Raw genomic sequence first — 25,926 nt, 5'->3', positions numbered from 1 at the left:
CTTGGGGTTTCTGTGCTGCCAGTGGGAAGGGGGGGTGCCATCTGCTGGGGCACACGTGTCCCTGGGCACCTTGGTGACAGGCAGGGTGGTGAGCACAGAAAGAAGCCACAGCCAACCAAGCAGTACTGGAAACGGCTTTTAATCATAATTAAATAATAGTCAGTGATTAAGCCATGATTGAGGGCGGGCTCCAGGCCTCTCCTGAGCTTCCTGTGGCTCAGCTGCCTGGAGCCTCTCCCCTGAGCGCAGTTCCAGCCCCGGCGGGCCCAGCGGTGCCTGCAGTGCCCAGAGCCGGCGTCACCGCTCCACAGCCAGGGCCTCGGCCTGCTCCTCGGGGAAGGCGATGTTGAAGATCTCACGGTAGTGCTCCACGAAGTGCACCTCCAGGCCCTCGGTGATGAAGGCTGCCAGGTCGTAGAAATCCTTCTTGTTCTCGGTTGGCAGGATGATGCACGTCACTCCAGCACGCTTGGCCTGGGATGGGGGGGGCAGTCAGGTCAGTGTGGGAGGTAGGAGAGGGCTGGGCATGGAGCCAGGTTTCCAGTGGCCACCCTGCTGAGGAAACTGAGGCCCAGGGTAACGTCACCAGCCTCTGTTCCAGTAGCTTGGCAGCAGGAACCCAGGCCTCTTCTGGCGTGGTGTCACCCCAGAGGCTCTCCCCACCCCCAAAGGTGTCTGGAAATACGGGAATTATGAGGCCCATGGTTTCTGGGGTTAATCAGCACCCACTGCTTTACATTTAGAGGTCTGGCACCTAAGACTGCCACGCGCCCTGTCGCACCTGGGGCTTCTGAGCTGCTGTCCCTCAGCCTGACTCTGCCCCTTGGTGGACAAGGGTCCCCATGTGTCACCATGTGTTGCTCTAGAGATAGCATGCAGTGACTCACTGAACCTCTCACTTTGCAAGACAGGAAAGCAAGGTGCAGAGAGCCTCCCACACACCTTGCCTGGGTGTCCCTATCACGGGAGCCCCTCCCTGTGGGCAGCTGGGGCTGCGGTCCGTTTGAGGTAGACAGGGAGAGGCCTGGGGGCTCAGGTGAGAGAGACTGGGGTGCTGCCAGGAGCTCGGGGGGGCTCCCAACACTGGGAAACACAGCCCCCCCCCCCCCCAATCCACCACAGTCAAACCTACAGCACACCCAGTGAGACGCTGGGCTCTGGGCCCTCTGTCCACCTGCAGTGCCTAAGCCTTGCTCCTCCAGCCTCTCCTGCACCCACAGGTCTCAGTGCTAGGCCACGGGGGGCGGGGGGGGGCGAGGAAGCAGGAGACCCTACTCATCCCTGAGGAGCTGAGATGAGGGCTGAAAAGGCTGCGAACCACCGTGGAGGGAGGGGCAGCTAGGCAGGCAGTTCAGCAGGGGATCCAGGCCAGGCAGATCCAGATCCCATGCCCACTGGGCCTCACTTTGCCCTTCTGTAAAATGGGCCTGTCACTCTTCTCACCTGGGGGTGTTAGCCCTGACACGTGAATGATGGCTGTGCACTATCACACGGGACACTCACCGCAATGGTCTTCTCCTTGATGCCTCCCACAGGCAGGACCTTACCCGTGAGGGAAACCTCACCCGTCATGGCCAGGTTCTGCCGTACCGGCCGGTCCAGAGCCAGGGACAGCAGGGCCGTGACAATGGTGCAGCCAGCGCTCGGGCCATCCTTGGGGGTGGCGCCCTGGGGGGGAGACAGGCTGGTGGGCAGGCGGCTGCCAGGTGGCGGGTGTGGGGCATGGGCGCGGGTCCAGCCTCACCTCAGGCACATGCAGGTGGATGTGCGAGGTCACCAGGTACTCATTGGTGGGGTCGTACTGCATCAGGAAGGCCCTGGCGAAGGTGTAGGCGATGCGGGCGCTCTCCTTCATCACCTCCCCCAGCTGGCCTGTAACCTCCAGGCTCCCGTCCTTGTCCCCCTTGCTGTCACGTGGCCGTCTCAGGGACGTCTCAACAAATAGCGTGGAGCCTCCTGAGGAACCGAGGGCAGAGCCCATGAGCCCAGGATGCCTCAGACTCCTGGATGGCCGCTCCTGCCACACCCTCACCCTCATCCCCAGTGATGGGACGCCCCTCACCGTCCCTTCCCTGGCTCATCCCAGCCTAGAGCCTTCTCATCCCTCACACCTCAGTGCCTGCACTGTTCCTGCAGCCACCTCGGGGCAGCAGATCCATCTGCGGGGACCAGGTTACATGAAAACCTGAAAACGATCTCTGTGCTAGGCCTCCGCGTTCTACTTGCCCGCGGCGCAGAGCCTGCTGGTGCCAAGCTCCCTCCTCCCAAATCAGTCAGCAGATAACAAGTGGCTCAGAGCCTGCCCCCTCTGTGCCCTGCCCACCAGGACCGCACCCAACCCTGCCTGCTACACAGGCCCTGAGCCGCCCCCGCCCTTGTAGCTCCCAGACCCAGCGTCCCCAGTGAGGGTGGGCTGAGCCACGTCGCCTGGACAGGAAGCCCCTCGGACCCTTCTCCCCAGAGCTGCCTGGCCCTCCTCCCCCACTGGGTGGTGGCCCCCCCAGGCGACAGGGTCTCGTGCTGTGAAGGGCTGTCCTTCAGGCAAACCTGAAAACCATGAGCCCAAAGAAAGCTCACGGGGGCACTGCGGCCACCTCGCGGTCCCATCGTCCCTGATGAGCCCTGGTCCCCTGGCCTCACTGCACCCTGCCTACCAGTGGAGAGGGCGTTCAGAGCAGCCTGCAGTGAGGGCTCCCACCTGTACCGGGGGACAGACGACCACAGGGACGTGCAGAGCCCCCGGCGCTGCCTGCTCCAGCGCAGGCCACTCACCCATGGCGGTCCAGGCCAGGCCCATGGCCACGCCGGGAGGCGTCATGTCGTACATGCGCTCCACTGTGAACACCGGCTTCCCCACGAAGTCCTGCAGGTTCTCCGGCGTCACCTCCACGAACTCGGCCTCGCCGCTGACAATCTTGTAGGCTGCCTTTCGCAACACCTGTGTGGACGCAGCAGGCTGGGGGGCAGCCAGGCCACAGAAGCAGCCCCCACCCCCTGCCCCCAACTCTCCTCCACCTGCCTTTAATTTTTTACAGTTGTGATAAAGTACACGTGACCTAAAACCATCTTAACCATTTTCAAGCGTACAGCTCAGTGGCAGGAAGTGCATTTGCACTGGTGTCCAGCCATCCCCTCTAGAACTTTCTTACCTTCCCAAACTGAAACTCTGTCCTGATTAAACACTGCCTCCCCAGCCCCACCATCTACTTCCTGTCTGTGGCTGTGACTCCCCTAGGGACCTGCTGTGAGTGCACTCAGACAGCATGTGTCCCACCGCCGCCGGCCAGGCAGGCTCACCTTCTCCACCTGCTTCTGCAGGTTGCGGACGCCGCTCTCCCGGCAGTACTGCTTGATGAGGAGGGTCAGCACGTCCGATGACAGTGTGGCCTTGCTCTCGTCCAGGCCACACTGGGCACGGGCCTGAGGCACCAGGTACTGCTGCCAGGGAGGAGAGTCGCCATCAGGACCCCAAGGGCCTCTCCCGTGGCCCCTGCCCACCCCTCCAAAGACCCCTGGCCGGGTAAATGAGGTCACTGAGGTAGACCCTGGGCCTGCCCCGTGGAGCCCCTGTCCCCGGGGGTACCTGGGGGCCATTCAGCAGAGTGTGTGAGGGGAGGCTGCTCCCGAACCACACCTGAGCCGAGACCTGAAGGGAGGAGAGCCAGCAAGGCCAGGAGGGGGTGGCAGAGTGTCCAGGGAGAGAGCCCAGCAAGTGCCAGGATCCTTAACGGTGGGCCTAGGACCTGCAGGCGCCCGGCCTGCCACCTCCACGTGCTCCCAAGGCTCATCTTGGCTGCCTCTTCCTCCAGGAAGGCCTCCTTGAACCCCCAGACTTCCTCCTCATGCAGAGACCGGTTACGTGACCACTGCACAGAGCAGGTGGGGATGCGGAGCAGGTCAGAGGCTCCAGGGTCACTCGGGGCCCAGCACCACCCCTGCCGCACAGCAGTCAGTGGAGTCTGAGCAGTCCTGAGCACTGACTGCAGGGCAGAAGTGTCCCAAAGCCCTCGTGTGCCTCCTGCTGTCCCTTCAAGGATTTGAAGGAACCCCTCCACCCACACCGCCAAGCCTGCCCCACCTCTGCCTGGTCGAGTGTCCAGGCTGCTGGGGGACAAGGGGAGTGACGGGGAGTCCCAGTACCCCTGCGACCACCCCAGCCAAGAGCTCCTCTTCCTTGCCTCCCACCCCCCAGGGGATGCAAAAGGGGACAAGATGCACTAAAGCCCTCTCTGGAAAGAAAACACTGTATCAGGAACTCGAGCCCTCTGGAAGGGAAATCCGGCTCTCCCCTGACTGACTGCAGGCTAGTAAAGCACCGCACACACCCGGGCGCCAGGAAAAGGGAAGGATCCCACCAGCCCGGGAAGCGCTTTCCTACAAATAGAGATGCAGACAGAGGCCCGCATCCCGGGGGACCCTGGGCCCAGGAAAGCCCAGGGAGGCAGTCCCATAACCCGGGGAAGCACGGCTGGTGGGTAGACGGACAGCAGCCTCACTCTCGCGCCCACAGCCGTTACTGACCTGGCACGACACCGGCCATGGTGCGTGACCACAAGGCAGCGGGGCAACTCAAGGGGTAACTTACTGTCAGAGCTGAACTCACAACCCCAAGACAGTGCTGGGCCTTGAAGGCCAGGGTGGGGTCGTGTTACCTTCAGCACTGTGCTCACGGAGTGTCTTTCCTTGCTCTTGTTTCTACGGCCTGTGATTATAACAAGAAATACATATTGGGTCTTTGGCCCCAATTCCCTGCACAAGCGATTATAAGACGCTTGGAATTTCCTGAGTGACAGGCACGAGAGGAGCATCCTTTCTTATTCACAAGAAGCCCCTTTCAAGAAGTGATCATTAGCATAGCTGGATGGGGGCTGGTGGCCAGAGGAACCAAGGGACTGGAGGGATAGAACTTTCACCCCACCCTCAGCCCCCAGGGAGGGGAGCTAATCACCAGTGACCAATGATGCAATCAGTCATCCAGTCAACCATGCCTAGTAATGGGCCCTTCCCCACACCTTGCCCCAGGAGTCTCTGTTTTGGCTGTTCCCTAGTTGTATCCTTTATAATAAACTGGTAACAGTAAGTAAAAACTCTTGTCTTCCTGAGTTCTGTAGACTGTTCCAGCAAATGATCAAACCGAGGAGGGGGCTGTGGGAACCCCCGGTTTATACCCAGTCAGTCTATAAGAGCGGCCAGGGACTTGGGGGCTGGCATCCAAAGTGGGGGCAGTGCTTTGGTCTGAGCCCTGAACCTGGGGTCTGATGCTGTTTCCAGGTGGGTAGTGTCAGAACTGCACTGAATCGTAAGACCCTCGGCTGACAGCTGGTTGGGGTGGGGAGCCCCCCGAACCCCCGCCTTGGTGTCGTCCGTGTCTTGTAATCACACCACACGGGCAGATCCCGTCCACATCCGTCTGTCTCCTCCTGGCTCGGGAGCCCCAGAGCAGATCTGCGGGTTGCACCCCTAGCTCCGGTTAAGGGCCTGGCGCCTAGTGGGCACTCGGATATTTCCTGAGCCCAAGTGGCGGCGGGGCACCCCTCCCCAGGGCCGGGCCACTGGGGCCGCCTTACCTCTGCGATGGCGAGCTTCTCCTGGGCCACGTAGCCCGACACGTTGATCATCTCCATCCGGTCCCGCAGCGGCTCTGGGATGGTCTCGGTGATGTTGGCCGTGCAGATGAACAGCACCTGGGGGAGGCGGCAGCGAGGTGTGGTAGGACGGGGCGTCCGGACTCTCCCCACTGGCCCAGCCCCCGGGTGGGACACGCACCTTGGACAAGTCCACAGGCACGTCCAGATAGTGGTCCAGGAAGTTTGCATTCTGCTCAGGGTCCAGCAGCTCGAGCAGTGCTGATGAGGGGTCCCCCTGGTAGCCCCGGCCAATCTTGTCCACCTGAAGGGGCAGCAGGGGGCGGCAGGTGTTAGCCCCTTGTCCTCCCCCAGCGCCCGCTCGCCGGACACCCCAGCGGGAGACCAGACCACTGGGGGTTGGGGCTAGGGAAGCCCAGAGCAGGAGGGCTGGGCTGACCATGTGGCCACAGGCAGAGACCAGGTCTTCCAGGGCGGGAGGGGGCCGGTGTCATGAGACAGCCGGCTGCAACAAGGCCGCCCACAGTGACTCAGGCACCATGGAAACCGCAGGGGGCCAGTTTCACCTTGAACACAGACTCCGTCTGGTCAGGGCCGCCTGCAGCTGTGGGCCAGGAAGGCCCAGGGGCCACGTCCAACCTCAGGGAAGGGTATGAGCCCAGCCAGGGCCCAGCCCTCAGGCCCCACCCACCTCGTCTATCAGAACCAGGGGGTTCTCCGTCTTGGTCTTCTTCAGGCACTGGATGATCTTGCCGGGCATGGCGCCCACATACGTCCGCCTGCGGAAGAGGGCACAGCGGGGCGGTCGGTGCCCCAGCGCCTGGGGTAGCCACACTGGCGCCCAAGGCCCAGCTCCCCTGGAGCTGCGGGATCACCACATGCCTTCCAAGGCCGCCCAGAGGAGACACAGGGAGACGCACACAGCGTGGCCCCAGCAGAGGATAAATGCTTCCGCACTGTGCAGGTGGGCAGAGCACTGGGTCATCCTGACGGCGTAATGGTCCCAAGTCCTGGGGCTGTCAACGTGCTCCCCCAGCTCAGGCTCAGGGCGGGAGACAGATTCACAGCCAAGTCTCACTCAGACTCTTCCCGCTAGCCAGCACCTCCTATCCAGACGGCAAAACCCAGCCGGCATTGCCCGATCCAACAGAAGGAGAGGGGCAGGGAGCAGCCAGGGCCTGCGGCAGGAACATCCCCCACACCTGGGTCCTTTGGCCTCAGGGTCACCAGGCCCAGGGCCTGGCCCCAGCTGGCACGTCCTTTCAGGAGTGTTTCCTGAGAGCCTACTTGTCTGCCCAGTTTGGCTGCAGGTGCCTGCCTGGCATTCTTAGGAAAACAGACATGAGTCCAGTGCTGTGAGCTAAGGCCCAGCAGGGCAGACAGACCACAAACCAGGCAGAGGAGAAAATCACAAGGTACGAAAGACTTCGTTCGTATCTGCGACAAAGAAGAAAAGCAGGCATGGGGGATCTGGAACGCCACTTTGAGGGTGAGGCAGTATTTTAAGGAAGAGATAAGGAACATCTTCAGGAAAGGCTACAAGCAAAGGAGGTGAGGGGGAGCCACATGGATGTCTGGGGGAGGGGCATTCCAGGCGGAGGGCACAACCAGTGCAAAGGCCCTGGGGCAGCACCGTGCCTGGTGTGTTGGAGGAACAGTGAGGAGGCCCATGTGTCTGGAGCAGAGTGAGCGAGGGGGAGAAAGGGAGGAGGGGAGGGCAGGGAGCGGACGGGGCAGGTCGTGCAGGGCCTTGTGGCCCACAGGGAGGACTTGGGCTTTAACCTGAGGGAGGTGGGAGCCCTGGAGGGCCGTGGGCAGAGGAGGGTTTGGCTGTCACCAGTATAACAGCAGTCAATTCCCTGTCCCTAGACCAACAGCAGCACAGAACGCCCACCTGCTCGCACGCTGCTGGGTGCCCTTTCCCCAATGACTCACCCCCAGCGTCACAGATCTCCTGTGCTTGTTTAGAAACTCCAGCACATGGTGCTGGTCTGCAGCTCCCTGTCCTTCCTGAACCAGGGCCCGGCTCTGCATCTGCCTCCCTCTCTGCCTCCAACCCCTCTACCTCCATCCTGCTGCACCTCCCAGCTCAGACCGCAGCTCCCGGGCACACCTGCACCATTCCAGCCTGCAGGCCTCCCAGTGACCCCGCCCCCAAGGCTGTGCCGGCCTCATCCCCGCCTGACCCCCACCCAGGCCCCACCATGCTCCGGCTCCCTTCTCCAAACCCCTGGAGCTCACACCGGGCTCCGGGCTGGGGAGGTCTCGAGACTGGCCACCGTCCAGGGGACTTGAGAGAGCCAGGAGTGGAGGGGGGCTGCAGCAGACTGGGGTGCTTACACCCTGCCCAGCGGGCAGCCCAGCTCTGGAGCATTGCGGCCAGGAGGGCCTGTGAACCCTGGTGCCCAGAACTGTCCGTGCTTTTAGAAAAGCCAGAAAAGTAACTTTTAAACACAGATTTAAACCTTCTTTGGACACTACAGGATGGAAATGCATGGCCGACTTGGAACAGACACTTGTGTACCCACTGCGCTTGTGCCTCACCGAGGCTTTTCAAAAACCCACCCTCTGCGGAGGCCAGCGTGGCGGGAAGCCCCAGAACACAACACCCTTAATGTCCCACAGAAGGACACCACGCACGGGCCAGGTGGCTGTCAGAGCCTGCGCACAGGGGATGCCAGCCCCGCTCTGGGCCTGACAAGGGAGGCAAGAACCAAGACAGGTGCCGAGGCCTCACTGGGGAGACCGTCTCACCTCCCACTCTTGTCCCCAGTCCCCGGGCCTGCAGCCAGTGTTGCCAGGGTGCGGGGTGCTGAGCTGGTGGGATGGAAGCTGGAACCAGGGGGCCGTCTGCTGACAGCCTGGCCGAGAGGCCTTTCCAGTGGTTGAGAGGCTGAGGTTTTGATCCAATTTGATCCGAGGTTTTTAAGCACCTGGACTGAGCCAGGCCTGACGTCAGATTGGACACGCTGACTTTTCAGTTACCTATTCCAGCGTGAGTGGAGTTTGCTGCCTGCCACCATCACGCTACAGGGTAGGAAAAGACCCAAGAGAAGGAAGGCTGATGGGAGGCGGGGTGAGCCCCGAGGGGGAGGGGCCAGGCCAACCTGTGCCCCTTGATCTCGGCCACGTCCGTCATGCCCCCGACGCTGAAACGGAAGTACTCGCGGTTCAGGGCCCGGGCGATGGAGCGGGCGATGCTGGTCTTGCCCACACCTGGGGGACCGTAGAAGCAGAGGATCTTGCCCTGGGTCGACGCCCGGAGCTGGCTGACGGCAATGAATTCCTGCAGGCAGAAGCAGGAGGACCCCGTGAGACAGCACTGCCCTTTCCACAGGGCAAGGGCCCCCGCCGGGCCTGAGCCTCCCCATCGTCCAGGCATCTGGGGCTGCGAGAAGGGACAGGGCCTGACCCAGAGGGGCCGAGCTGATTGGACTGTCATTTGACACTGGAGGGACAGCCTATGGCACCAACAGGACGAGCAGGCAGCAAGGGGACGCGGGTGATGGACTCTGGGTGACCCCGATGCCAGGCGCACCCGGCAGCTCCCCACCTGGATCACAGTGTCCTCTCTCCCCGCCAGCCCACCCGCTCTCAGCCAGACACCTCTGGCCCTCATTTCCTCCTATCACGAGCACAATTTTTATCCCCCTGGGGAAACCGTGAGCTCCCTGGAGCGGGCAGGCGGGCCTGGGCGGCCCCTAACACCTCTGAGCCACTCCAACCCCGGTCCCTCCGGCTGGGCCCCTCCATCCCTCACCCTCCTCGGCCCCTGCTGACCCCACACAAACCTTGGCCCAGCCAAGCCCCCCCCAGACCCCCAGATTCTCCAGCACAGGGGGAGTCCTGGCTCCCGGGCCCCAAGGCCCCCGCCACCCTCACAGATCCAGACACGATGGCCGCCGCCTCTCAGAGCTCGGCCAGGTGCCCCGCACCCGAGTGGGGGGGTGGGCGTGGCCCCGGGGAGGGCGGGTGGCCGAGCCTCACCAGGATGCGCTTCTTGACATCCTCCATCCCATAGTGGTCCTCCTCCAGCACCGCCTGGGCCCGGGACAGGTCCAGGTTCTCGTCGCTGTACTTGCCCCACGGGATGGACGTCAGCCAGTCCAGGTAGTTGCGGGTGACGCTGCCACAGGACAGACAAGAGCCGGTGAGCGGGCCCGGTGAGCCGCCCGAACCCCACTCCATACATCCACAGTGCTGGGACCCACGTGCCCGATGTGAGAACACCACCAAGTGTCAGCTGCGGCCCGAACTGCCCTGAGAAGCCGGCCCAGCCTGGCCTGCCCCACTCCCGGCGCGGTGCAGACACGCCTCGCCTACCGCGCGTTTTACACCTTGAAGGTTTGTGGTAACCGTGCCTTGTCAGGTGATGGTTGTCTTAGCAATAAAGTACTTTTTAATAAAGGCATATACGTTGTCTTTTTTTATACATAACGCAACTGCACACTTAACAGACTACAGTAGAGCGTGAACATAACTTTTACACGAAGGGAAACCAAGAAAATTCATGTGACTCGCTTTTTTGCTATGAACCGAACCCGCGGTGTCCCCGAGGTCTGCCTGTATGGGTGCAGTTCCTGGCACAAGGGCTACATTTGCTTCCCAGACCAGAGACTCTGCGAGCATGGGGCCGGCTCAGGGTCCCACAGCACAGGAGGGGCCAGCGGGTAGGATGGGGGAGGGACAACCTGATGAGGGCAAGTGGGGAAACAGGCCTGGAGCGTGACCCCAGGCCAAGGGCTGTGCACCCAGGGACAGAGGCGCCCCTCACAAAGGGCCTGATAAGGAGGAGGCAGGGAGGTCAGAGGAAGAGGCGAGGCAGACGGCAGAAGCAGAGGCTGGAGTGACGTGCTCAGAAGGTGGAGGAAGGGCCAGGAGCCATGGAACATTTCCGAGAAACTGAAAAGTCTGGAGACAGAGTTTCCCCAGAGCCTCCAGAAGGAGCCTGTCCTGCCCACCACACCAGACGTGAGGGCCTCTGCCTCCAGACCGCTACATGAGTCTGTGACGTTCTAAGGGACTAAATAAGCGTGCGGTCACGCTGACGTCGGTGTGGGAAGCGCACTCACTGCCCCAGGAGAGGAGCTGGGGGCATCTCTGGTGGGGAGGCCTGCAACGTCCGGGGCAACCAGCATCTCCCAGGGTCCTCGTGCAAAGAGACCAACCTTCCCCAGACACCCTGAGCCAGAGAGAGGCCCGGCCCAACAGCCCAGGAGGGTCCGGTGCTGCAGGCCCACTCAGATCCTCCCTCTGAGGAATGTCCCACGAGCCACCCCGGAGCAACGCCCAGGCCTGGGCTACGGGCAGAGCCAGAAGCATCCCACGGGGCCCCGACCCCTAGCCAGTGTGCACAGGACAACACCCGCCGGGCAAGGCCAGGGCCCCAGGAAGACGCTTGTTTCCTGGCTGACTCTCAAAGCCGCCAGAGGAGGCCAGGGGAGGGGGCGGCCTTGGAGCAGTGGCCCTGGGGACTCCTGGTCCTGACTGGTGGCACTGGCTTCAAATCCCTGTCTCCATCTGCCAGCCCAGAGGCAAGGGAACTGATGTAACTTCTCCAAGCCTCGACTCCCTCATCTGTGAAACAGGGGCGACAGAGACACGGCCCGCACAGGGGCGATACGAGGGGATGGACACCCACCGTGACCGAAACATGCATGAGGGGCCCACCCTCCTGGCTTTCCAGGGACCCCAGTCAGATGCCCAGCTTTCCTGAGGCCGGGGAACGAGATGGGCCCCCTGCGCTCACTTGAACTCAGAGGAGTGGTTGTCCAGCAGGCCCAGCTTGCTCAGCTCCTCGTCCACCACGTCCATGACATGCCTGGGGACCACGAGCTCCTTCAGCCGCTCGCGGAACTTCTCCTCGATGGCGTCCTTGTCGTCCTTCTCCAGGCCCAGCTCCTTCTTGATGATCTTCAGCTGCTCCTGCAGCAGGTATTTGCGGTGCGTCTGCTTGATCTTCTCCTCCACCTGCAGGGCCCAGAAGCCGCCGTCAGAGCAGAGGGGACGCAGCCCAGGGCGGGCCTGCTGCTTCCTCAGGACATGGGAGAGAAACCCAGGGCACCCAGCCTCCGATTTCCCCCACGTCCCACCCTAAGTCCTCCTGGTCACCGGCCTCACGATAAGTAACACCGAATTCCAGGGGAGGAAGTGATCCACCCTTCAATCCTGGTTACGACCAGGAAAAGCTGGGCCTGATGCCAGTGTGTCCCCCACGTTAATCAAAGGGGTGCCACGCTCCCTCTAACAGCCGGAACAGCAGGACACGGGCTCAGGCCCTAGGTCAGCACCGGCGCCCGCCCAGTGGCCTGCTGTCCTGTGCCCTTGCGTGTGAGAGCTGCCTAGTGGCTTTTTCAATTAAAGATATGAGACAAGAGATTTTCCTGGTGGCACGGTGGTGAAAAACTCTGCGCTCCCAATGCAGAGGGCCCAGGTTTGATCCCTGGTCAGGGAACTAGATCCCTCATGCCTGCCGCAACTAAGAGTTCGCATGCCACAAGTAAGGAGCCCACATGCCACAACTAAGGAGGCTAAGAGCCACAACTAAGGAGCCTGCCTGCTGCAACTAAGGCCTGGAGCAACCAAATAAATAAATATTTTAAATAAAATAAATACGATACGAATATTTTCCCTAACATAAAAATTAAGTGAGGGCTTCCCTGGTGGCACAGTGATTAAGAATCTGCCTGCCAATGCAGGAGACATGGGTTCAAGCCCTGGTCTGGGACGATCCCACATGCCATGGAGCAACTAAGCCCATGCGCCACAACTACTGAGCCTGCACTCTAGAGCCCGCGAGACACAACTACTGAAGCCCGCGTTCTGCAACAAAAAAAGCCACCACAATGAGAAGCCCGTGCACCGCCACGAAGAGTAGCCCCCGCTCGCTGCAACTAGAGAAAAGCCCACGTGCAGCAACAAAGACCCAACGCAGCCAAAAATAAATAAATAAATTCATTAAAAAAAAAACCTAAGTGCTATAACAGCCTCTATGGCAAAAGAATCTAAAAAAGAGTGGATGTATGCATACATATAACTGACTCACTTTGCTGTACAGCAGAATCTAACACAACATTGTAAATCAACTAGACTCCAATAAAAATTAAAAAAAAAACACAACAACTAAGTGATAAAAGTGAGTTAAATCTGGAAAACGTTAAGTAACCAACAATCCAGGCAGTCCATGCGTTTGCCCAGGTGGGAAGGTGGGCCTCCAACAGCTGAGGCTGCGGAAACAGCTTTCGACCTCTCCCAAGCTGGCTCCCAATTTCCAGCATTTCCCCCCGGGCTCCCTCAGTGGTCAGGAGGGTCCCGGGACCTCTCACTCTGCACTCAGCTGCTCGCACCAGTTTGACATTTTCGCACAGGTTCCCAGCCCCGAGGGGGAGCGCAGCCTCACAGCAGAGACTCTCTTGCGCACTGGGGCCCCGCCCTGCCGCTCACCTCCCGGCCCAGGCGCTGCTGCAGCTTGCTCAGCTCAAACTCCTTCTTGAGGAGGGACAGGGCCTTATACAGCCGCTTGGGAATCTGCCAAGAAAGGGAAGACGTAAGAGGATGGCCATCTGTGTGGAGGGGCAGTGGGGAGGGAGTGCGAACCAGGCCATGTGGACAGGCCACGCCTCCCCAAATCCGAGAGGGGCGCACGCTCTGCCCCAGCAAGCCCAGTGCTCCAGCCACGCTCCACAGGTCTGCAGGCCATGTGGACCAGGACACTGGCAGAGGTGCTGCTCGTAACGACGAGACTGGCGACAACCCAAACACGCCACCCACTGACGGGCGCCGCCCAGTGGGACACCACGCGGCCGCTACCAAGAACGAGGGGCCAGACGTGGTCAGAAGGACGTGGGCTAACGTGAACCCACCCCAATGCCGGAGCCCAGGACAGTAGCCAGGTGGGAAGGCCGCACTCACGTTGGTCTCCTCCAGGACGTCCTGCAGCTCGTGGGACTCGGCCCCAGTTAGCGCGGCGCCCATGTCGCTCAGGTAGATGGGGTTGTCCACCACCCTGTGGCCGGCCTGCATCATCTGCAGCACAGACTCTCTGGAAGGGACGGAGATGCTGCCACGGGGCACCGGGACCGCCATGGTCCTCACTGGGCTGTGGCCCATCCTGGAGCGGGACTAACGCCCCAACGCCCAGACATAAGTCACCCTGGCAGCCATCCAGCAGCCCTCCTGAGATGCCTTCCCCCTACCTGGCTGATGATGAGAGAGCCGGGGCCAGGTAGGCTGTGCCCCCTCCAACCTCCCGCCCGCCCCGGGGCCTCCCTGCTGGGAGGGAAGCGGCTCCCCCCTCAGAGGCTAGGCAGTCCCCAAGCCCAGCTGGGATCTCAATGAGGACAAGCAGCCAGACAGGCCCAGCCTGGCCTCGTCAGGAGACAGGAGACCAACCTGTAGAGCGGGTTCAAGGCAATGATGTCCCGGATGGTCTTCACGATCTCCGCCGTCAGGGCCTGGCAAGCAGGGAGGCCACGTGGGTCACTGGGACCAGAGCGGCCTGTGGCCCTGGAGCCCCTCCCACCCGGCCCAGCCAAGGACGGCCCCAGAGGCCCAGGAGCGGAGCCCCAGTTCACAAGTCACAGGGACTCAGGACCCAAGAGCAAAAACCAAACCAACCCTGTCTCCGTGGACCGCTCCGAACCTCGACCTTAGAACGAGCCATCTTGGGTGGGGAGAAGGGGCTCGAGGTCTGTCCCCCCAGAACCTCGCCCCAGCCGGCTCCGCTATGGATGCCACAGGTATTGCTGTCCTTTTTGCCTTAGCTGCCACCACAGAGAGGCCAGTGACACTCCCGGCAGGATCACTGGACACAGTTTATGGCATAAATCCTGCACCTCATTTCCAGAGGCCACAGGTCCCGGCACTTGGCACTCTGCTCAGGGCACTGCCGGCACGAAGCAAGAGCCACCACTGCTGGGCTTTTTCAGTGTGATCCACCGGTCTCTGGTTAATGGGTTTGTCCCTGATCTGCCTGGGATGACCTTTGTAGAAGGAACCAGAACAGGCCAGCTGGTGGGCCTGCATGGCATGCGCGCCAAGAGGGACAGGCACGCTCCTAGCTCCCCACTCCCCTCCCCTCCCCCCAGACGAGAGCCTTCAAGGAAATACTAAGGCTGGGCTGCCCAGGACAGCAGCCACCAGGCGCTGCTCACATTGAAGTGAGTTGAAATGAGATACAATTAGACGTTCTGTTCCTCAGTCGCAGCAGCCACAGGTCAAGTGCTCAACAGTCACAGGGCTGAATGGTGCAGAGTCACAGAATGCATTCAGCACGTGGAAAGTTCTCCCCGGCAGAGCTGCTCTGGAGGGCCCCACGGAGGCAACTGCCGGCCCCGGGCCCCTTGCAGTGCCCACAGCAGACATCACCAATGGATTGTGGCACTCCTTCCCACCGAGGTCAGAACCCACCCCAGGCTCAGACCAAAGCTGTCAGCTATGCCAAGGTGGTGTTCCCCTTGGGGAGGCCAAGGACACCGGGTGCGGGCGCACCCGAGGAGCCTTCCACCTGCCTTGCCTTTCTTCTTCACCTCTCCCCGTTGGAGGCAGGTCACCCTGCCCATAACCTACATGAGAAGGACGGTGGAAGGACATTTCCCGACACCCTCTCGAGAGCTGGCTTGCCATGCTTGGGGTCAAGGTGGCCAGAGGCTCTTTTCCGTTTTGGAAGCACGGGTCACAGAACCAGCTACATGTGCCCTGCCCACTCCCCCAGCCCGGGGCCCGGGAGGAGGAGCCAGGGCCCGGGTTCCTTCACAGCAGCCAAGGCTCCAGCGCACTTCCGACCTTCCCGACGCCAGCGCCAGCTCCTCCCAGGCCTCCTGGAGGAAGAGGGTGCTCTGCCCCCATGCGCACTCACCTTCACCTCCTCCGTGACCTGGAAGTCCTCGTGGGCGACGTTCTCCACCTCCACCATGAGCACCTCACCAGCGGGGCTGGGCTCCGGCTCCATCACCACCTGCAGCTGCCGCTTGGCGCCGCCGTCCTCCTCCGCGTCCTTCTTGCCCCGCTTCGGCTTCCTGCGTAGCTTCTGCCTGTTCTCGCCCTCGGGCTCCTCCGGCTCCACCTCCAGCTGCCTGTTGATGTGAACCCTGAAGACGAGGAAGAGGAGGTGAAGCCACCGAGGCTGGGGAGAAGGGGGGGCGTCCTGCCGGCCACAACACTCTGCGGTGCTGATGACACAAGGGCTCGCTGGGCCCAGGCCCCTGCAGCCACCAGGGCTGGTGGGAAGAGGGGAGCTGCTGTCTCAGAACCCAAGACCAGCAGGCCCTCTGCCCCTGGACTCCAGCCAACCCATCCATTGTTTCCCACACCAACATCCGCTGTCCTCCAGGAACGAGGACGCCAGTGGCAGCCCGCGCTCTGGGGCCCATCAGGGACTCTGCCTGCCCTTCCCCCGGCCTCCAGCTCACCACACAGTGGCTCCTGCACAAGATTCAGCTCCAGGTTCAAGGGCGCCTCCACTGAGGTCCTCCCCAACCACTCCACATGAAGTCCAGCCCCACCTGCGCACACACCCACCCCACCCCCCATCCATCGTCATTTTCACCCCAAAGCACCCACCACTGTCAGAATTTAGCTGGTGACCTGTTTTCCCCATGCAGGGGGCGGGCTCCCCAAGTTGGGCCCCTCGCCGGCTACTCCGCTCACACCCGAGGGCCTGGCAGACACCAGGCGCCCGGTGTTCAGTGACGTGTTGGCTCTTTTCTGCCACACGGGGTAACTAACAACAGTACCGCCCTTAGAGAGCAGGCCTGAGCGCTACCGGGGACGCGGACTCAGTGGCGGCGGACACCAGCAAGATGCACAGAGAAAAGGAGGTCGGGACTCGGTGAACACCGAGGTGGCCTGGCCTCAGGACGCAGCAGGACTCGTTCTCCAAGGCACCCTGCAGGTTAGCAGAGCAGTGAGTAGCCGCCCCATCTTTATTAATTTTGGTTGTATCTTATTCTGTTCTTTCTGAGCCATGAATCCTCCCAGGAGACAAAGGAACAGCCTCTTCCCTAAAACAGACTCTAACGCGAGCAGGTGAACACAGGCATGGGGGCTTGGCGCAGCGGGGACGCCACCAGGACTGTCCACGGAAGCGCTGCCGGCCGGGACCGTTTCCCCGGTGTGCTCTGGGGGAGCTGCCGGCTGACACAGAAAAAGTCTCCGTGAGAGGAAAGGATGAAGGGCTCTCGAGTCAACAAACACCAACGGGCATCTGCAGTAAGAAGCTTTTCCAAACACTACGACCTTAACGGTTGGTGAGTCTGAAATGTCTCCCACATGTGATCACAGGACACCTTTGACAAGCATCTCATCTTGGGAGGCCAATGTTCCTTGGAACACGTGAAAAGAAATGAACACGTTCATTTCTTCCAGCTTCAACCCAGCTGATCATGTAGGTTTTTCTTAATTAGCCGTAACAATACAGCGGGTTAGACTGGGCTTGCAAATGCCATATGAAGCCCTTCGGCAGAGGAGGTAGAGGTAGACTGGCTGAGTAAAAAACCGCAACCTGGATCTATGGGTGTCCAGTGGTTAAGACTCCGAGCTTCCACTGCAGGGGGCACGGGTTCGATCCCTGGTCCAGGAACTAAGATCCCGCAAGCTGCATGGTGCAGCCAGGAAAAACAAAAAACAAAAAGCCCAACATGCCAACCTGAATGGAGACGCAGATGCAGGCACCAGGGGGAAGGCGTGCTGACACCCAGACGTGAACCATGAGGCAACGTGCTATCTCCTGTCTCGTGGTGCTTTTTGGACTAACGGGTGTGAGAAATGGCTTCTCACTGACCACCCAGACTGCCGCTTAAGCAGAGCGGCTCTGAGAAGCTGGCGGGGGGGGGGCGGTTTCCACCTCCAGCTTTGGCCTGGTCACTGTGGTGACCGAGAAGGGCAGGTCGGTGCTGGAACCTGGGGCGCCCCAGGCCACTCTTCCCGCCCCACCCCGTGCACTTGGGCTCCCGCACCTTCTGTGTCCCATGACGATCATGCGCAGCTTGTCCCCAAGGTCCTGCATCTCGTGGATCTGGACAAACGTCCCCGTGTGGTAGATCTCGTCCAGGCTCTCGACCACGTCAGACTCGTTGCTGAGGGAGAAGGGACACAAAGGAACATGGGCACAGGTGCTTTGGCTCTCTTGAAAAGAGAGAGAAGAGAAACACTCCTCCTGGCCTTGACCTCCTTGCTCCTACAGGTGCTCTGGGCCGCCCCTGAGGGTCACCGCATACAGGCAGGCGTGGCCAGATGGAATCTGGATTCCACTCCACACCTCTTCTTATGGAGCCTGCGTAGGACACACCTTCCGACTTGGAAGTGGAACTCATTCCTACCTGCAGTCCAGGTAGATGTGCCCAGAGCCCCCGCATCTAAGGCTGCTCTGAAGCAGCCTCACCCTGGCCTAACACCAGGGGTCCCCAAGGTTAGCTTCCCCGCACCTGGACCACGCATGAAGCCCAGGGCCTGGGGCAGGGTCTTCAGCCCAGGCTGAAAAAGGATGCTCAGCTCTCGGCCTCATCCCCGGAGGTCTGACTTGGTTTCTTTCAGGTCAGGAGCCAGAGGTCCAGGCTACTCTACAGAGCAGGCTCTGTGGTGAGCCACAATCCAGGGCAGCTTCAACAAAGGAGTGAAGGAAAAATTACTTACTTGTCATCTTTCTTTAGAAAGACGCCGGCATACGGCTGGGCAAGGCGGACTTTCCTTCTCAGCAGCTCAACCAACTTCTTATTTTTAACCTAGCATGACAATGACCCCAAGGTGAAACGCAGGGTAGGCTTTCTAGCTGACGCTTTGACAGCAGCTCTAGCGTTTTCTGTAATACTCTCTAGGGGTGTGCTAATCTGATCCAGGACTAACCAACACGGTCCAGGAACCTCTGAACCGAAAGAAAAAAAAAAAAAGGACGGGCAGTATTGAAGAGCTGCATTCCTTAGTTTTTCCCTCTTCCTAAAAAAAACTAAAAGGAGACAAACGGCCGGTATCAAGAAATTGATTTCACATCCAATTTCAAGAGCTGTTTCTGTGGCGAAATGCCTTGGCTTGAAAATCTCAACTCTCTGCTTTTCTTTTTGGGAGGACAAAAGTAAATGTGTGTAATCCAAATGTGACACACCCCACAGGCTGGTAATTTCCTCCAATTTTCATGGAAAGTATATCCCAATCACATCTATATCCTATTCATTGATCATCGAAACCCACCGCCCATCACAGCACATTCTCCTGTCATTCCATTGGCAGGTAGAGGACTAAAGTTTCGTAGGAAACAGCTGATGGGAGGAGCACAGGTGTCCTTTGGGCTCAAATGATTTCCTTCAAGCCTGTGTTAATTCCTAGACCAGACTCTAACTAAAAACTTAATGGCCCTCAAACTTTGGCACAAGTCAGAATTCCCTGGAGGGCTTCTTAAAACAGATGGCTGGGCCCCACCCCTGGAGTTTCTGATTTGGGAGGGCTGAAGCAGGCCTGAGAGTCTGCACTTCAAGCAGACTCCCAGCTGATGGCTGCTGGTCCAGGAACCCGGCTTTGAGAAGCGGCGTTTTAACTCCATGACCACACGGTATGGGAATTCCTGACACTCTAAATGCATTCTCCCCAGAACAAAGGTCCATGACATCCATCAGGAGGGTTACATGACCCATCCAAAATTAAGAGCCACTGGTCTACACTCAGAGGCCACTGATAAGGAGAGACGCCACTGGGGCAAGTTAGCCACATGCAGTGTCAACTACCAAATCAAGAGTAATCAGAGCTTGGCTAACAGGTTCAGAAACACTTATTGGGTCCCCTGGGAGCTCCAACTTTCTCCTTGACTAACAGCTGACCGCTGCATCTTAGCACCTGTCCTTCCCTCTGGTGGGATCCCTTTTCCGTTATTTATAAAGTAACAGCAACAGGAATACCACATGCGAGTTCCACATGCCAGTCTCACACTACCCACAGCATCTCATGTAACCCTCCTGGCTAGCCCTAGATTGGCACACAGAATCTCTTGGAAGAATCCTGTCTCTACTTGGGCACTGGGGACAGGGGGCATCTTCCACTCTGAGGGGCTGAGGGGGCCGTACCTGCTGAACATCCTGGCCCTAAGGGCCTGGGAGGGGAGGGTAGAGAGGACAGCTGGGGTTGGGGGCGTCAAGAATGGAGAAAAGACCCCCAGGGCTCGTTTCTGAGGTGTCGAAAGAGCACCACATGGGTAACAGCAGCCGCTTCTTATGAAGGCGTATCATGCACCAGGCATGGTTCTGAGGCCTTTAGACGTGACCTCATTTACCTCCCATCACAGCTCTAAGAAATGAGGTACTATTACTATGCCCATTTCACAGGTGAGACAATGGAGGCCCAGAGGAACAGCTTGCCCAAGGTTATGGAGCTAGGGGTGGAGGGGCCAGGATATGATCCCACAGGGTCCGGCCCTGGGGCCTGCCAGTAACCACACAGAACATCAGGGAAGGCCCTTGGAAGGGCAGCTCGGACGCACACAGTCACAGTGCTGGAGAGGAGGTGGAGGGGGCTCCTTCTGCCCCCCACACTGGCTAAATGCTGTCTCTCTGTACCGTCCTTTCCCTTTCCAGGGGATCGCTGAGATTTATTCAGCAGAGACTAGAGAGTGAGGGTAGAGACTGGAGGGTGAATGCAGAGCTGACTCATTGTATGACCTTGCTTAGACAGTTAAGAGATAACGCTTCTCCTCCACGGACTCATTTCCACATCATTAAAAAACTCAAGTTCCTTGCACTCCTGCTGCTTTCTCTCTATTACATCTCCCTGGTCCATTTGCACCACCCCACACCCCGTGGCTCTTAGTCTGAAAAGATCTTTACTGTCTCTTGCACCAGAACATAAGTTCCTCAGGCAGAGGGGCTGTGTCTGACTTGTTCTGCTGAATCCTCAGCCGGCTACACGGGAACAAGAACACCCTACTGAATAAATGAATGAATAAACCCCTGGGAACATCCTTATGCCATGTTCCTCCTAAGACTCCTGGACAATCCCTCGCTCTATCATCCCCTGCAGTACTTACAGCCTTCCAGTCCATAATTTACTTACTAGCCTTGTTCATTACCTCTCGAATCCCGCTGGAACCTAAGCTCCAAAGGCAGGAAAGTGTGTCCGTTTTGTTCAGGGCTGTATCCCTAACACTTGGAACCGTACCTAGCACGTGACCTCAAGAAACATTTAAGGAAGGAATGAATCCGGATCCCAAAGGGGCTCTTAACCAGAAGGTAGACCGCCCTGGGGGAGACGGTCACAAAACATTTACCAAGACCAGCAGAAAAGTAACCGAGTGGCAAGACTGTCCTGATCTTTCCCGGCACCGAATTTCTATGACTAGGGCTGTTCAGTGGACAATCCTAAGCTCGTTGGATTCAACTCTCCTGAAAGGATCTGAAAGGGGGCGGAAACTGGCTCGAGTTCACTAGTAGTGAGAAAACTAAGACTCGAACGTTTTCAAGTTGTGAGGCATGAGGGTGCTGAGCGATCCCTCGGTCCAACCCGCAGCTTGCAGACGTGGGGGAAACGGAGGCCAAGGCGGGGGCTCTCATTACCTCGACAATCTTGATAAAGCGCGGGAACACTGGGTTGCGCGTAACGGCGATGAGCGGCAGGTGCGGGAATACGTCCGGTATCATCATGGGCGTCAGCGCCGTTATGACAGGGCCTTCCCCGCCGCCCGCGCTGCCCCCCACGCCCGAGGCCCCGTCCTCCGCGCCGCCCTCGGAGGCATCCTCGCCGCCCGAGAATGCGCCGCCGCCGCTGCGGTTGTTAGCATCCCGAAGTCCCCGCCAGTGGCCCGCGGCGGCGGGGCCTTGGCCCCGCAGCGCCCAGGGAGGAGAGGCGTCGCAGGCCCGCCGGCCTCTGGGCAACCAAGCTCTGGCCGCAGTCGGGACCCGCCCCCCGGCGGCAGCCAGCAGCGGCCGCCGAAGCGCCCAACACCTCGCAGCTCCCCACAGCCGCACGCAGCCTGCACCCGCCGCCATAGCCCGGCCATCCTGGCGGCGCGCGGGACTTGCATCATTTCCGCGGGCTGGGCTGGGGCGTACGTGACGGCCGGAGCGTGCCTGCGTGCCCGAGGGAGGGGTGGCCGGAAACGGACGGCTGCAGAGGCGGGACTTGGAAGAGTGGAGGCGGGGCCTACGCGAAGTAGAGCCGGAAGCGTTCCAGCTCCCTCGTGGCATTCACCTTTTGCGATAGGCGCCTTCGGATCGCGGGGAGGGCTGTGGGCACGCGTGATGGCCCCTAGAAAGAGAGCAGCTGTGGCTGCAAGCGCAGCTTTGGGAACGTGTGGGCAGCCCGGTCCAAACACTTGGGCTTAGGAATGTGAGTGACACGCGCAAGCTCAAGCTCTGGCGCGCGCCACGGTTGGTGGATTCGGGCTTCCCGAGAGACGCTAAGCTAACTGTAGACAGCCCAAGGGCGGCAGTGTGCGCATGCCCAGGCGCTGGGGGCTTGTTGAGGTGGGCGGATTCAGGCTTCTTGGGGAACAAGGTGCGCTTGCCCAGGCTCCGCGGCAGACTGCGCATGCCCAGGCTGTGAAGCGACTCCCCGCGGCAGTTGAGGAGCTGTGTGTTAGCGGCGGCGGGTAGTATGAGATGCTGCTGTTAATGCTGGTGGCGGCGACTACCTTGCGGCTCTGCCCGCTGGCCAGAGCTCAGCCGCTGTGCCGGTGGGGCCGCCCTCCTGGGCCTGGGGTGCTGCCAGGGGTCGGGAGGGGGCAGGCTCATCCCTGCGCGGAATCCAGGAAAGATGCTCCGCTCCCCAACCTTATTGAGGCTTCCCAGTTTACTCTAGGAAGCGAACTTGATACCCACCCTTTCTCTCACCCCACCGCCTCCAGCTCATCACCAAGTCCTCCCATTGCCACTTCAAGACTTTGGCCCAATTCCGATGCCTTCAAGCGACTTTCACCGCCATCACCCTAGGCTGTGCCCTCCTGTCCATCCTGGCAGCCAGAGGGGTTGTTTATAAACGAATCTGATCTCGTCATTCCCCTTCCCTGTGGCACCCGGAATAAAACCCAATTTCCTCGCGCCGTATCTGGCGCAGGGTTCCTCAGCGGCGCCGCTGACATTTAGGGCCTGATCATTATCTGGGGTGGGACCGTCCTGTACATTGTAGGATACTGAGCAGCATCCTTGGCCTCCACCCACTCGATGCCAGTAGTACCTTCTTCTCCAGACTTGACCATCAATCAGATGTCTCTAGACATTACCAAGGGTCCCCTAGGGATGTGACAACCACTGATGTGGCCCCTGCCCGCCCCTGAATCACTGCTCCCAGCCACCGGTCGCTTGAACTTGCCAAACTCGCGAACGGGGGAGACTTGGTGCCTGCTTCTCCCTCTGCCTGGAACGCTTTGCTTCCAGATTTTCTCCATGACTTCTTCCTGATTATTCAGATGCTGACAAACAGTACACTTCCTCATCTAAAGACCCTCTCCTCCCTATAGCTGCTTTTTCCTATCAATCACTAAATTCTGTTACTCGTCGCAAATTTTTTCTTGTCTGTTGCTGTCACTAGGCTCTTAGCTCCATGAAGGTATAGAGTGTTTCCTGTTATTCACTGCTTGCCCAGAACATTTTTGGATTTCAGTAAATGTTAGATTAGTAAATACTGTACACGCGGTGCCGTGGGCACGAGACAGATGCTAAAGCCCAGTTCCCACCCTCAGGGAACTCCTGCCTGGAATGAGCTGTCACACTCTGCAGGGCCCTGTTTGCTGAAGAAATAGAGAATGCGTTTCTGTTGCATGGCCTCATTTGATCTTTACAACGAGTTTCATGGCGAAGTGATTCCTTAACCTTATTTTATAGACGTGAAAACAGACCCAGCAAAATTAACGATACACTTGCCCTTAATAAGGGAGTGGGGAGTGGGACTTTCCAGCAAGATTTACTAGCAGGATGTGTCTCAAAGTCTGCAAAGATTGGTCACATCCAATTCTCCCGTTTCCCACACTGGTTCTCAGAGAGTGGTCCTGGGCCAACAGCAGCAGCATTACCCGGGAATTTGTTAGAACTGCAGTTCCCTGGATCTGCTGAACCAAAGACTCAGCAGTGTGGCCCAGCAATCTACAGTCTGTATCAGGCACCCCCCCCCCCCACCAGGTGCTTCTGACTCACATCCAAGATTGAGAACCTGCTGTAAACTGGAGCAACATTCTCCCAGCCACCAACACCTCCCCACCCCACAGACAAAAAACAAAATCTGGCAGTAGGCACTCCTCATTTGCCTAATCTGGGGTCTGCAAATGAGCTTAACGAGCTCTCAGGAACCACATCTCCATTTTTGCATATACATATGTCTGTTTCTAGGAGAGGAGGGTCCACTGTTTCATCAGATTTTCCAGGGGCTCCCATAACCCTAAAAGCTTCAAGAACAGCTACTGCACCGTTAACCCAGAGGCAACCTGGTAGGAGTCATGCCGACTGTTTCATAAACATTGACAGATGTTTTCTTATCTCTTACCTCTAGTATTCGTACGGTGAGGACAGGAAAGGTGTTTCACGTCAGAGAACAAATTCAAGGGGTACGTGGCTCCACAGTTAACATTCATTCTTCACTTTTATCTAATCGCTGGATCAGAACTAATACTTCCTAGTATTTCTTGGGTGCCAGTGTTGTGTCCGGCATAGAACATTACTTCATCTAATCCTTACCATTGCCTTTTGAAATAGGCATTAACCTTTTGCATGTCACTAAAAAGCTAATTGAGGGCTTCCCTGGTGGCGCAGCAGTTGAGAGTCCGCCTGCCGATGCAGGGAACACAGGTTTGTGCCCCAGTCCGGGAGGATCCCACATGCCGCGGAGTGGCTGGGCCCGTGAGCCATGGCCGCTGAGCCTGCGCGTCCGGAGCCTGTGCTCCGCAACGGGAGAGGCCACAACAGTGAGAGGCCCACGTATTGGGGAAAAAAAAAAAAAAAAAAAGCTAATTGAGAGAAGTCAAGTAGCCTGAACAAAGACAAGAGCTGCAGCTGGGTTTAGAACTCAGATCACCTGAGTTTTTATCCAGCGTTCTATCCGATAGGACTTTTTAAATGCAGAGTGACATAGGAAGCAAACTTACTTTGTTTACATGACACAGTGCAGCAGGAAACTTCCTTTCACCTGCATGTGCCTAAAAGGTATGAAGAAAAAAATATTTTGTCAGCTCAAATGTTTTTCCTATTGACATTGTGTTATTTCAGAAGTGGTGTCAGCATTGCTAAATAATCAAGTGACTGGTTTCTAACTTTTTTTTTTGGCCTCTGGCCTCTCAATAAGTAATCTGTAAATAAGTAACATATACACAGAGGGGATGTGATATGAATCATTATCCTGTGAGTCTTTTTAGACTTTTTATTTTGACATAATTATAGATTCACAGCGCACTGCAAAACAGTGCCGAGATGTCCCAGGTCCCTCTCACCCAGCTTTCCCCATTGGTGACCGCTGACAACTACCGAAGCCGGTGCACCTGGAGCCGGTGCTCCACAACAAGAAAAGCCACGGCAATGAGAAGCTCATTCACTGCAGTGAAGAGTAGCCTCCGCTCACCACAACTAGAGAAAGCCTGCACGCAGGAACAAAGACCCAAGGCAGCCAAAAATAAAATTAATTATTTTTAAAAAAGAGGAAAATGACTTAGATGCCGTCCACCTGCCTAATTCAGATTTCACCTTTACATTTTCAGTGTTACACGTTAGGAAACTGTTTTCATCAGGCGTTTATGAGCATTGATAGGATTAAGATTTTGTGACTCTCTCTCTAGGACCACCTGTATTTTTCATCTGGGACAACTCGCTTGATGAAGCATCCTTGTAAGAAAAACATAGCCCTGTATCTAGGGTAAGATATTGCTACTTTTTTATTATTATTATTAAAACATTACGTTTGCCCTCATTCTTCGATTCCACAAACATTAAAAGAGACGGCTCTGTCGTGTGTTGCTAGATGCTGGCCTACAGGGAGTCCACAGTTGGGGTAGAGTTAAGGAATGACAGGTGAAGAGACACACAAGTAGCTAAAATAATTACGTGTAGCTTGTCACAGATGCTTGACATAAGGCAGTTATGAATGGTGCCATTCACAGTAGCAAAAAAAGCTTTATTTTTAAATATCTATTTATTTATTTTTTGGCTGCGTCAGGTCTTAGTTGTGGCACACGGGCTCTTCGTTGTGGTGTGCGGGCTTCTCTCTAGTTGTGGCACTTGGGCTCTCTAGTTGTGGCACTTGGGCTCTCTAGTTGTGGCACATGGGCTTAGTTTCCCCACAGCAGGTGGGATCTTAGTTCCCCGACCAAGGATCGAACCAGTGTCCCCTGCACTGCAAGACGGATTCTTAACCACTGGACCACCAAGGAAGTCCCCAAAACTTTAAA

General features: G+C 58.3%; 2 protein-coding genes across 3 annotated transcripts in view; one reads left to right on the top strand and one right to left on the bottom strand.

Moving 5' to 3' along the window:
• Positions 1-2: 2 nt before the first annotated feature.
• Positions 3-21,554, bottom strand: LONP1 (lon peptidase 1, mitochondrial). 2 transcript variants are annotated; one of them, XM_079918501.1, is made up of 18 exons: positions 21,116-21,554; positions 18,216-18,304; positions 17,540-17,659; positions 15,442-15,673; positions 13,977-14,038; positions 13,497-13,626; positions 13,029-13,112; positions 11,335-11,555; positions 9,573-9,711; positions 8,693-8,871; positions 6,277-6,364; positions 5,767-5,889; positions 5,568-5,684; positions 3,298-3,438; positions 2,773-2,938; positions 1,745-1,956; positions 1,504-1,668; positions 3-474 (listed from the first exon to the last, which is right to left on the bottom strand). In XM_079918501.1, exons 1-18 carry the CDS (start codon positions 21,545-21,547, stop codon positions 298-300), a joined length of 2,877 nt encoding a protein of 958 aa, XP_079774627.1. In that variant the 5' UTR covers positions 21,548-21,554; the 3' UTR covers positions 3-297. The 2 variants fall into 2 exon arrangements, with proteins under 2 accessions (XP_079774627.1, XP_079774628.1); XM_079918502.1 differs by having other exon boundaries at positions 3,298-3,435.
• Positions 21,555-22,159: 605 nt separating this feature from the next.
• CATSPERD (cation channel sperm associated auxiliary subunit delta) overlaps positions 22,160-25,926 on the top strand; it is a gene marked incomplete at its 5' end in the record, with an annotated part of 39,651 nt that continues 35,884 nt past the window's right edge. Inside the window, 3 exons of the mRNA XM_079917238.1 lie at positions 22,160-22,233; positions 24,042-24,096; positions 25,318-25,394. Coding sequence (XP_079773364.1) covers positions 22,160-22,233; positions 24,042-24,096; positions 25,318-25,394 — 206 coding nt within the window. The remainder of the gene's footprint in view (positions 22,234-24,041; positions 24,097-25,317; positions 25,395-25,926) is intronic.

This window comes from Stenella coeruleoalba (assembly GCF_951394435.1).
Source record: "Stenella coeruleoalba genome assembly, chromosome: 3".
In the NCBI taxonomy this organism is placed as follows: domain Eukaryota; kingdom Metazoa; phylum Chordata; class Mammalia; order Artiodactyla; family Delphinidae; genus Stenella; species Stenella coeruleoalba.
This window is presented reverse-complemented; position numbering and strand designations above follow the sequence as displayed.

Bases quoted from the DNA above. Each gene is read 5' to 3' on its own strand.
- LONP1 (XM_079918501.1), bottom strand. From the start codon at position 21,547: ATGGCGGCGGGTGCAGGCTGCGTGCGGCTGTGGGGAGCTGCGAGGTGT. The intron at 5,890-6,276 runs GTGGGTGGGGCC...CTGCCCCTTCAG, and splicing joins CCCTGGTTCTGATAGACGAG to GTGGACAAGATTGGCCGGGG. The intron at 475-1,503 runs GTGAGTGTCCCG...CCCCCATCCCAG, and splicing joins TCAAGGAGAAGACCATTGCG to GCCAAGCGTGCTGGAGTGAC.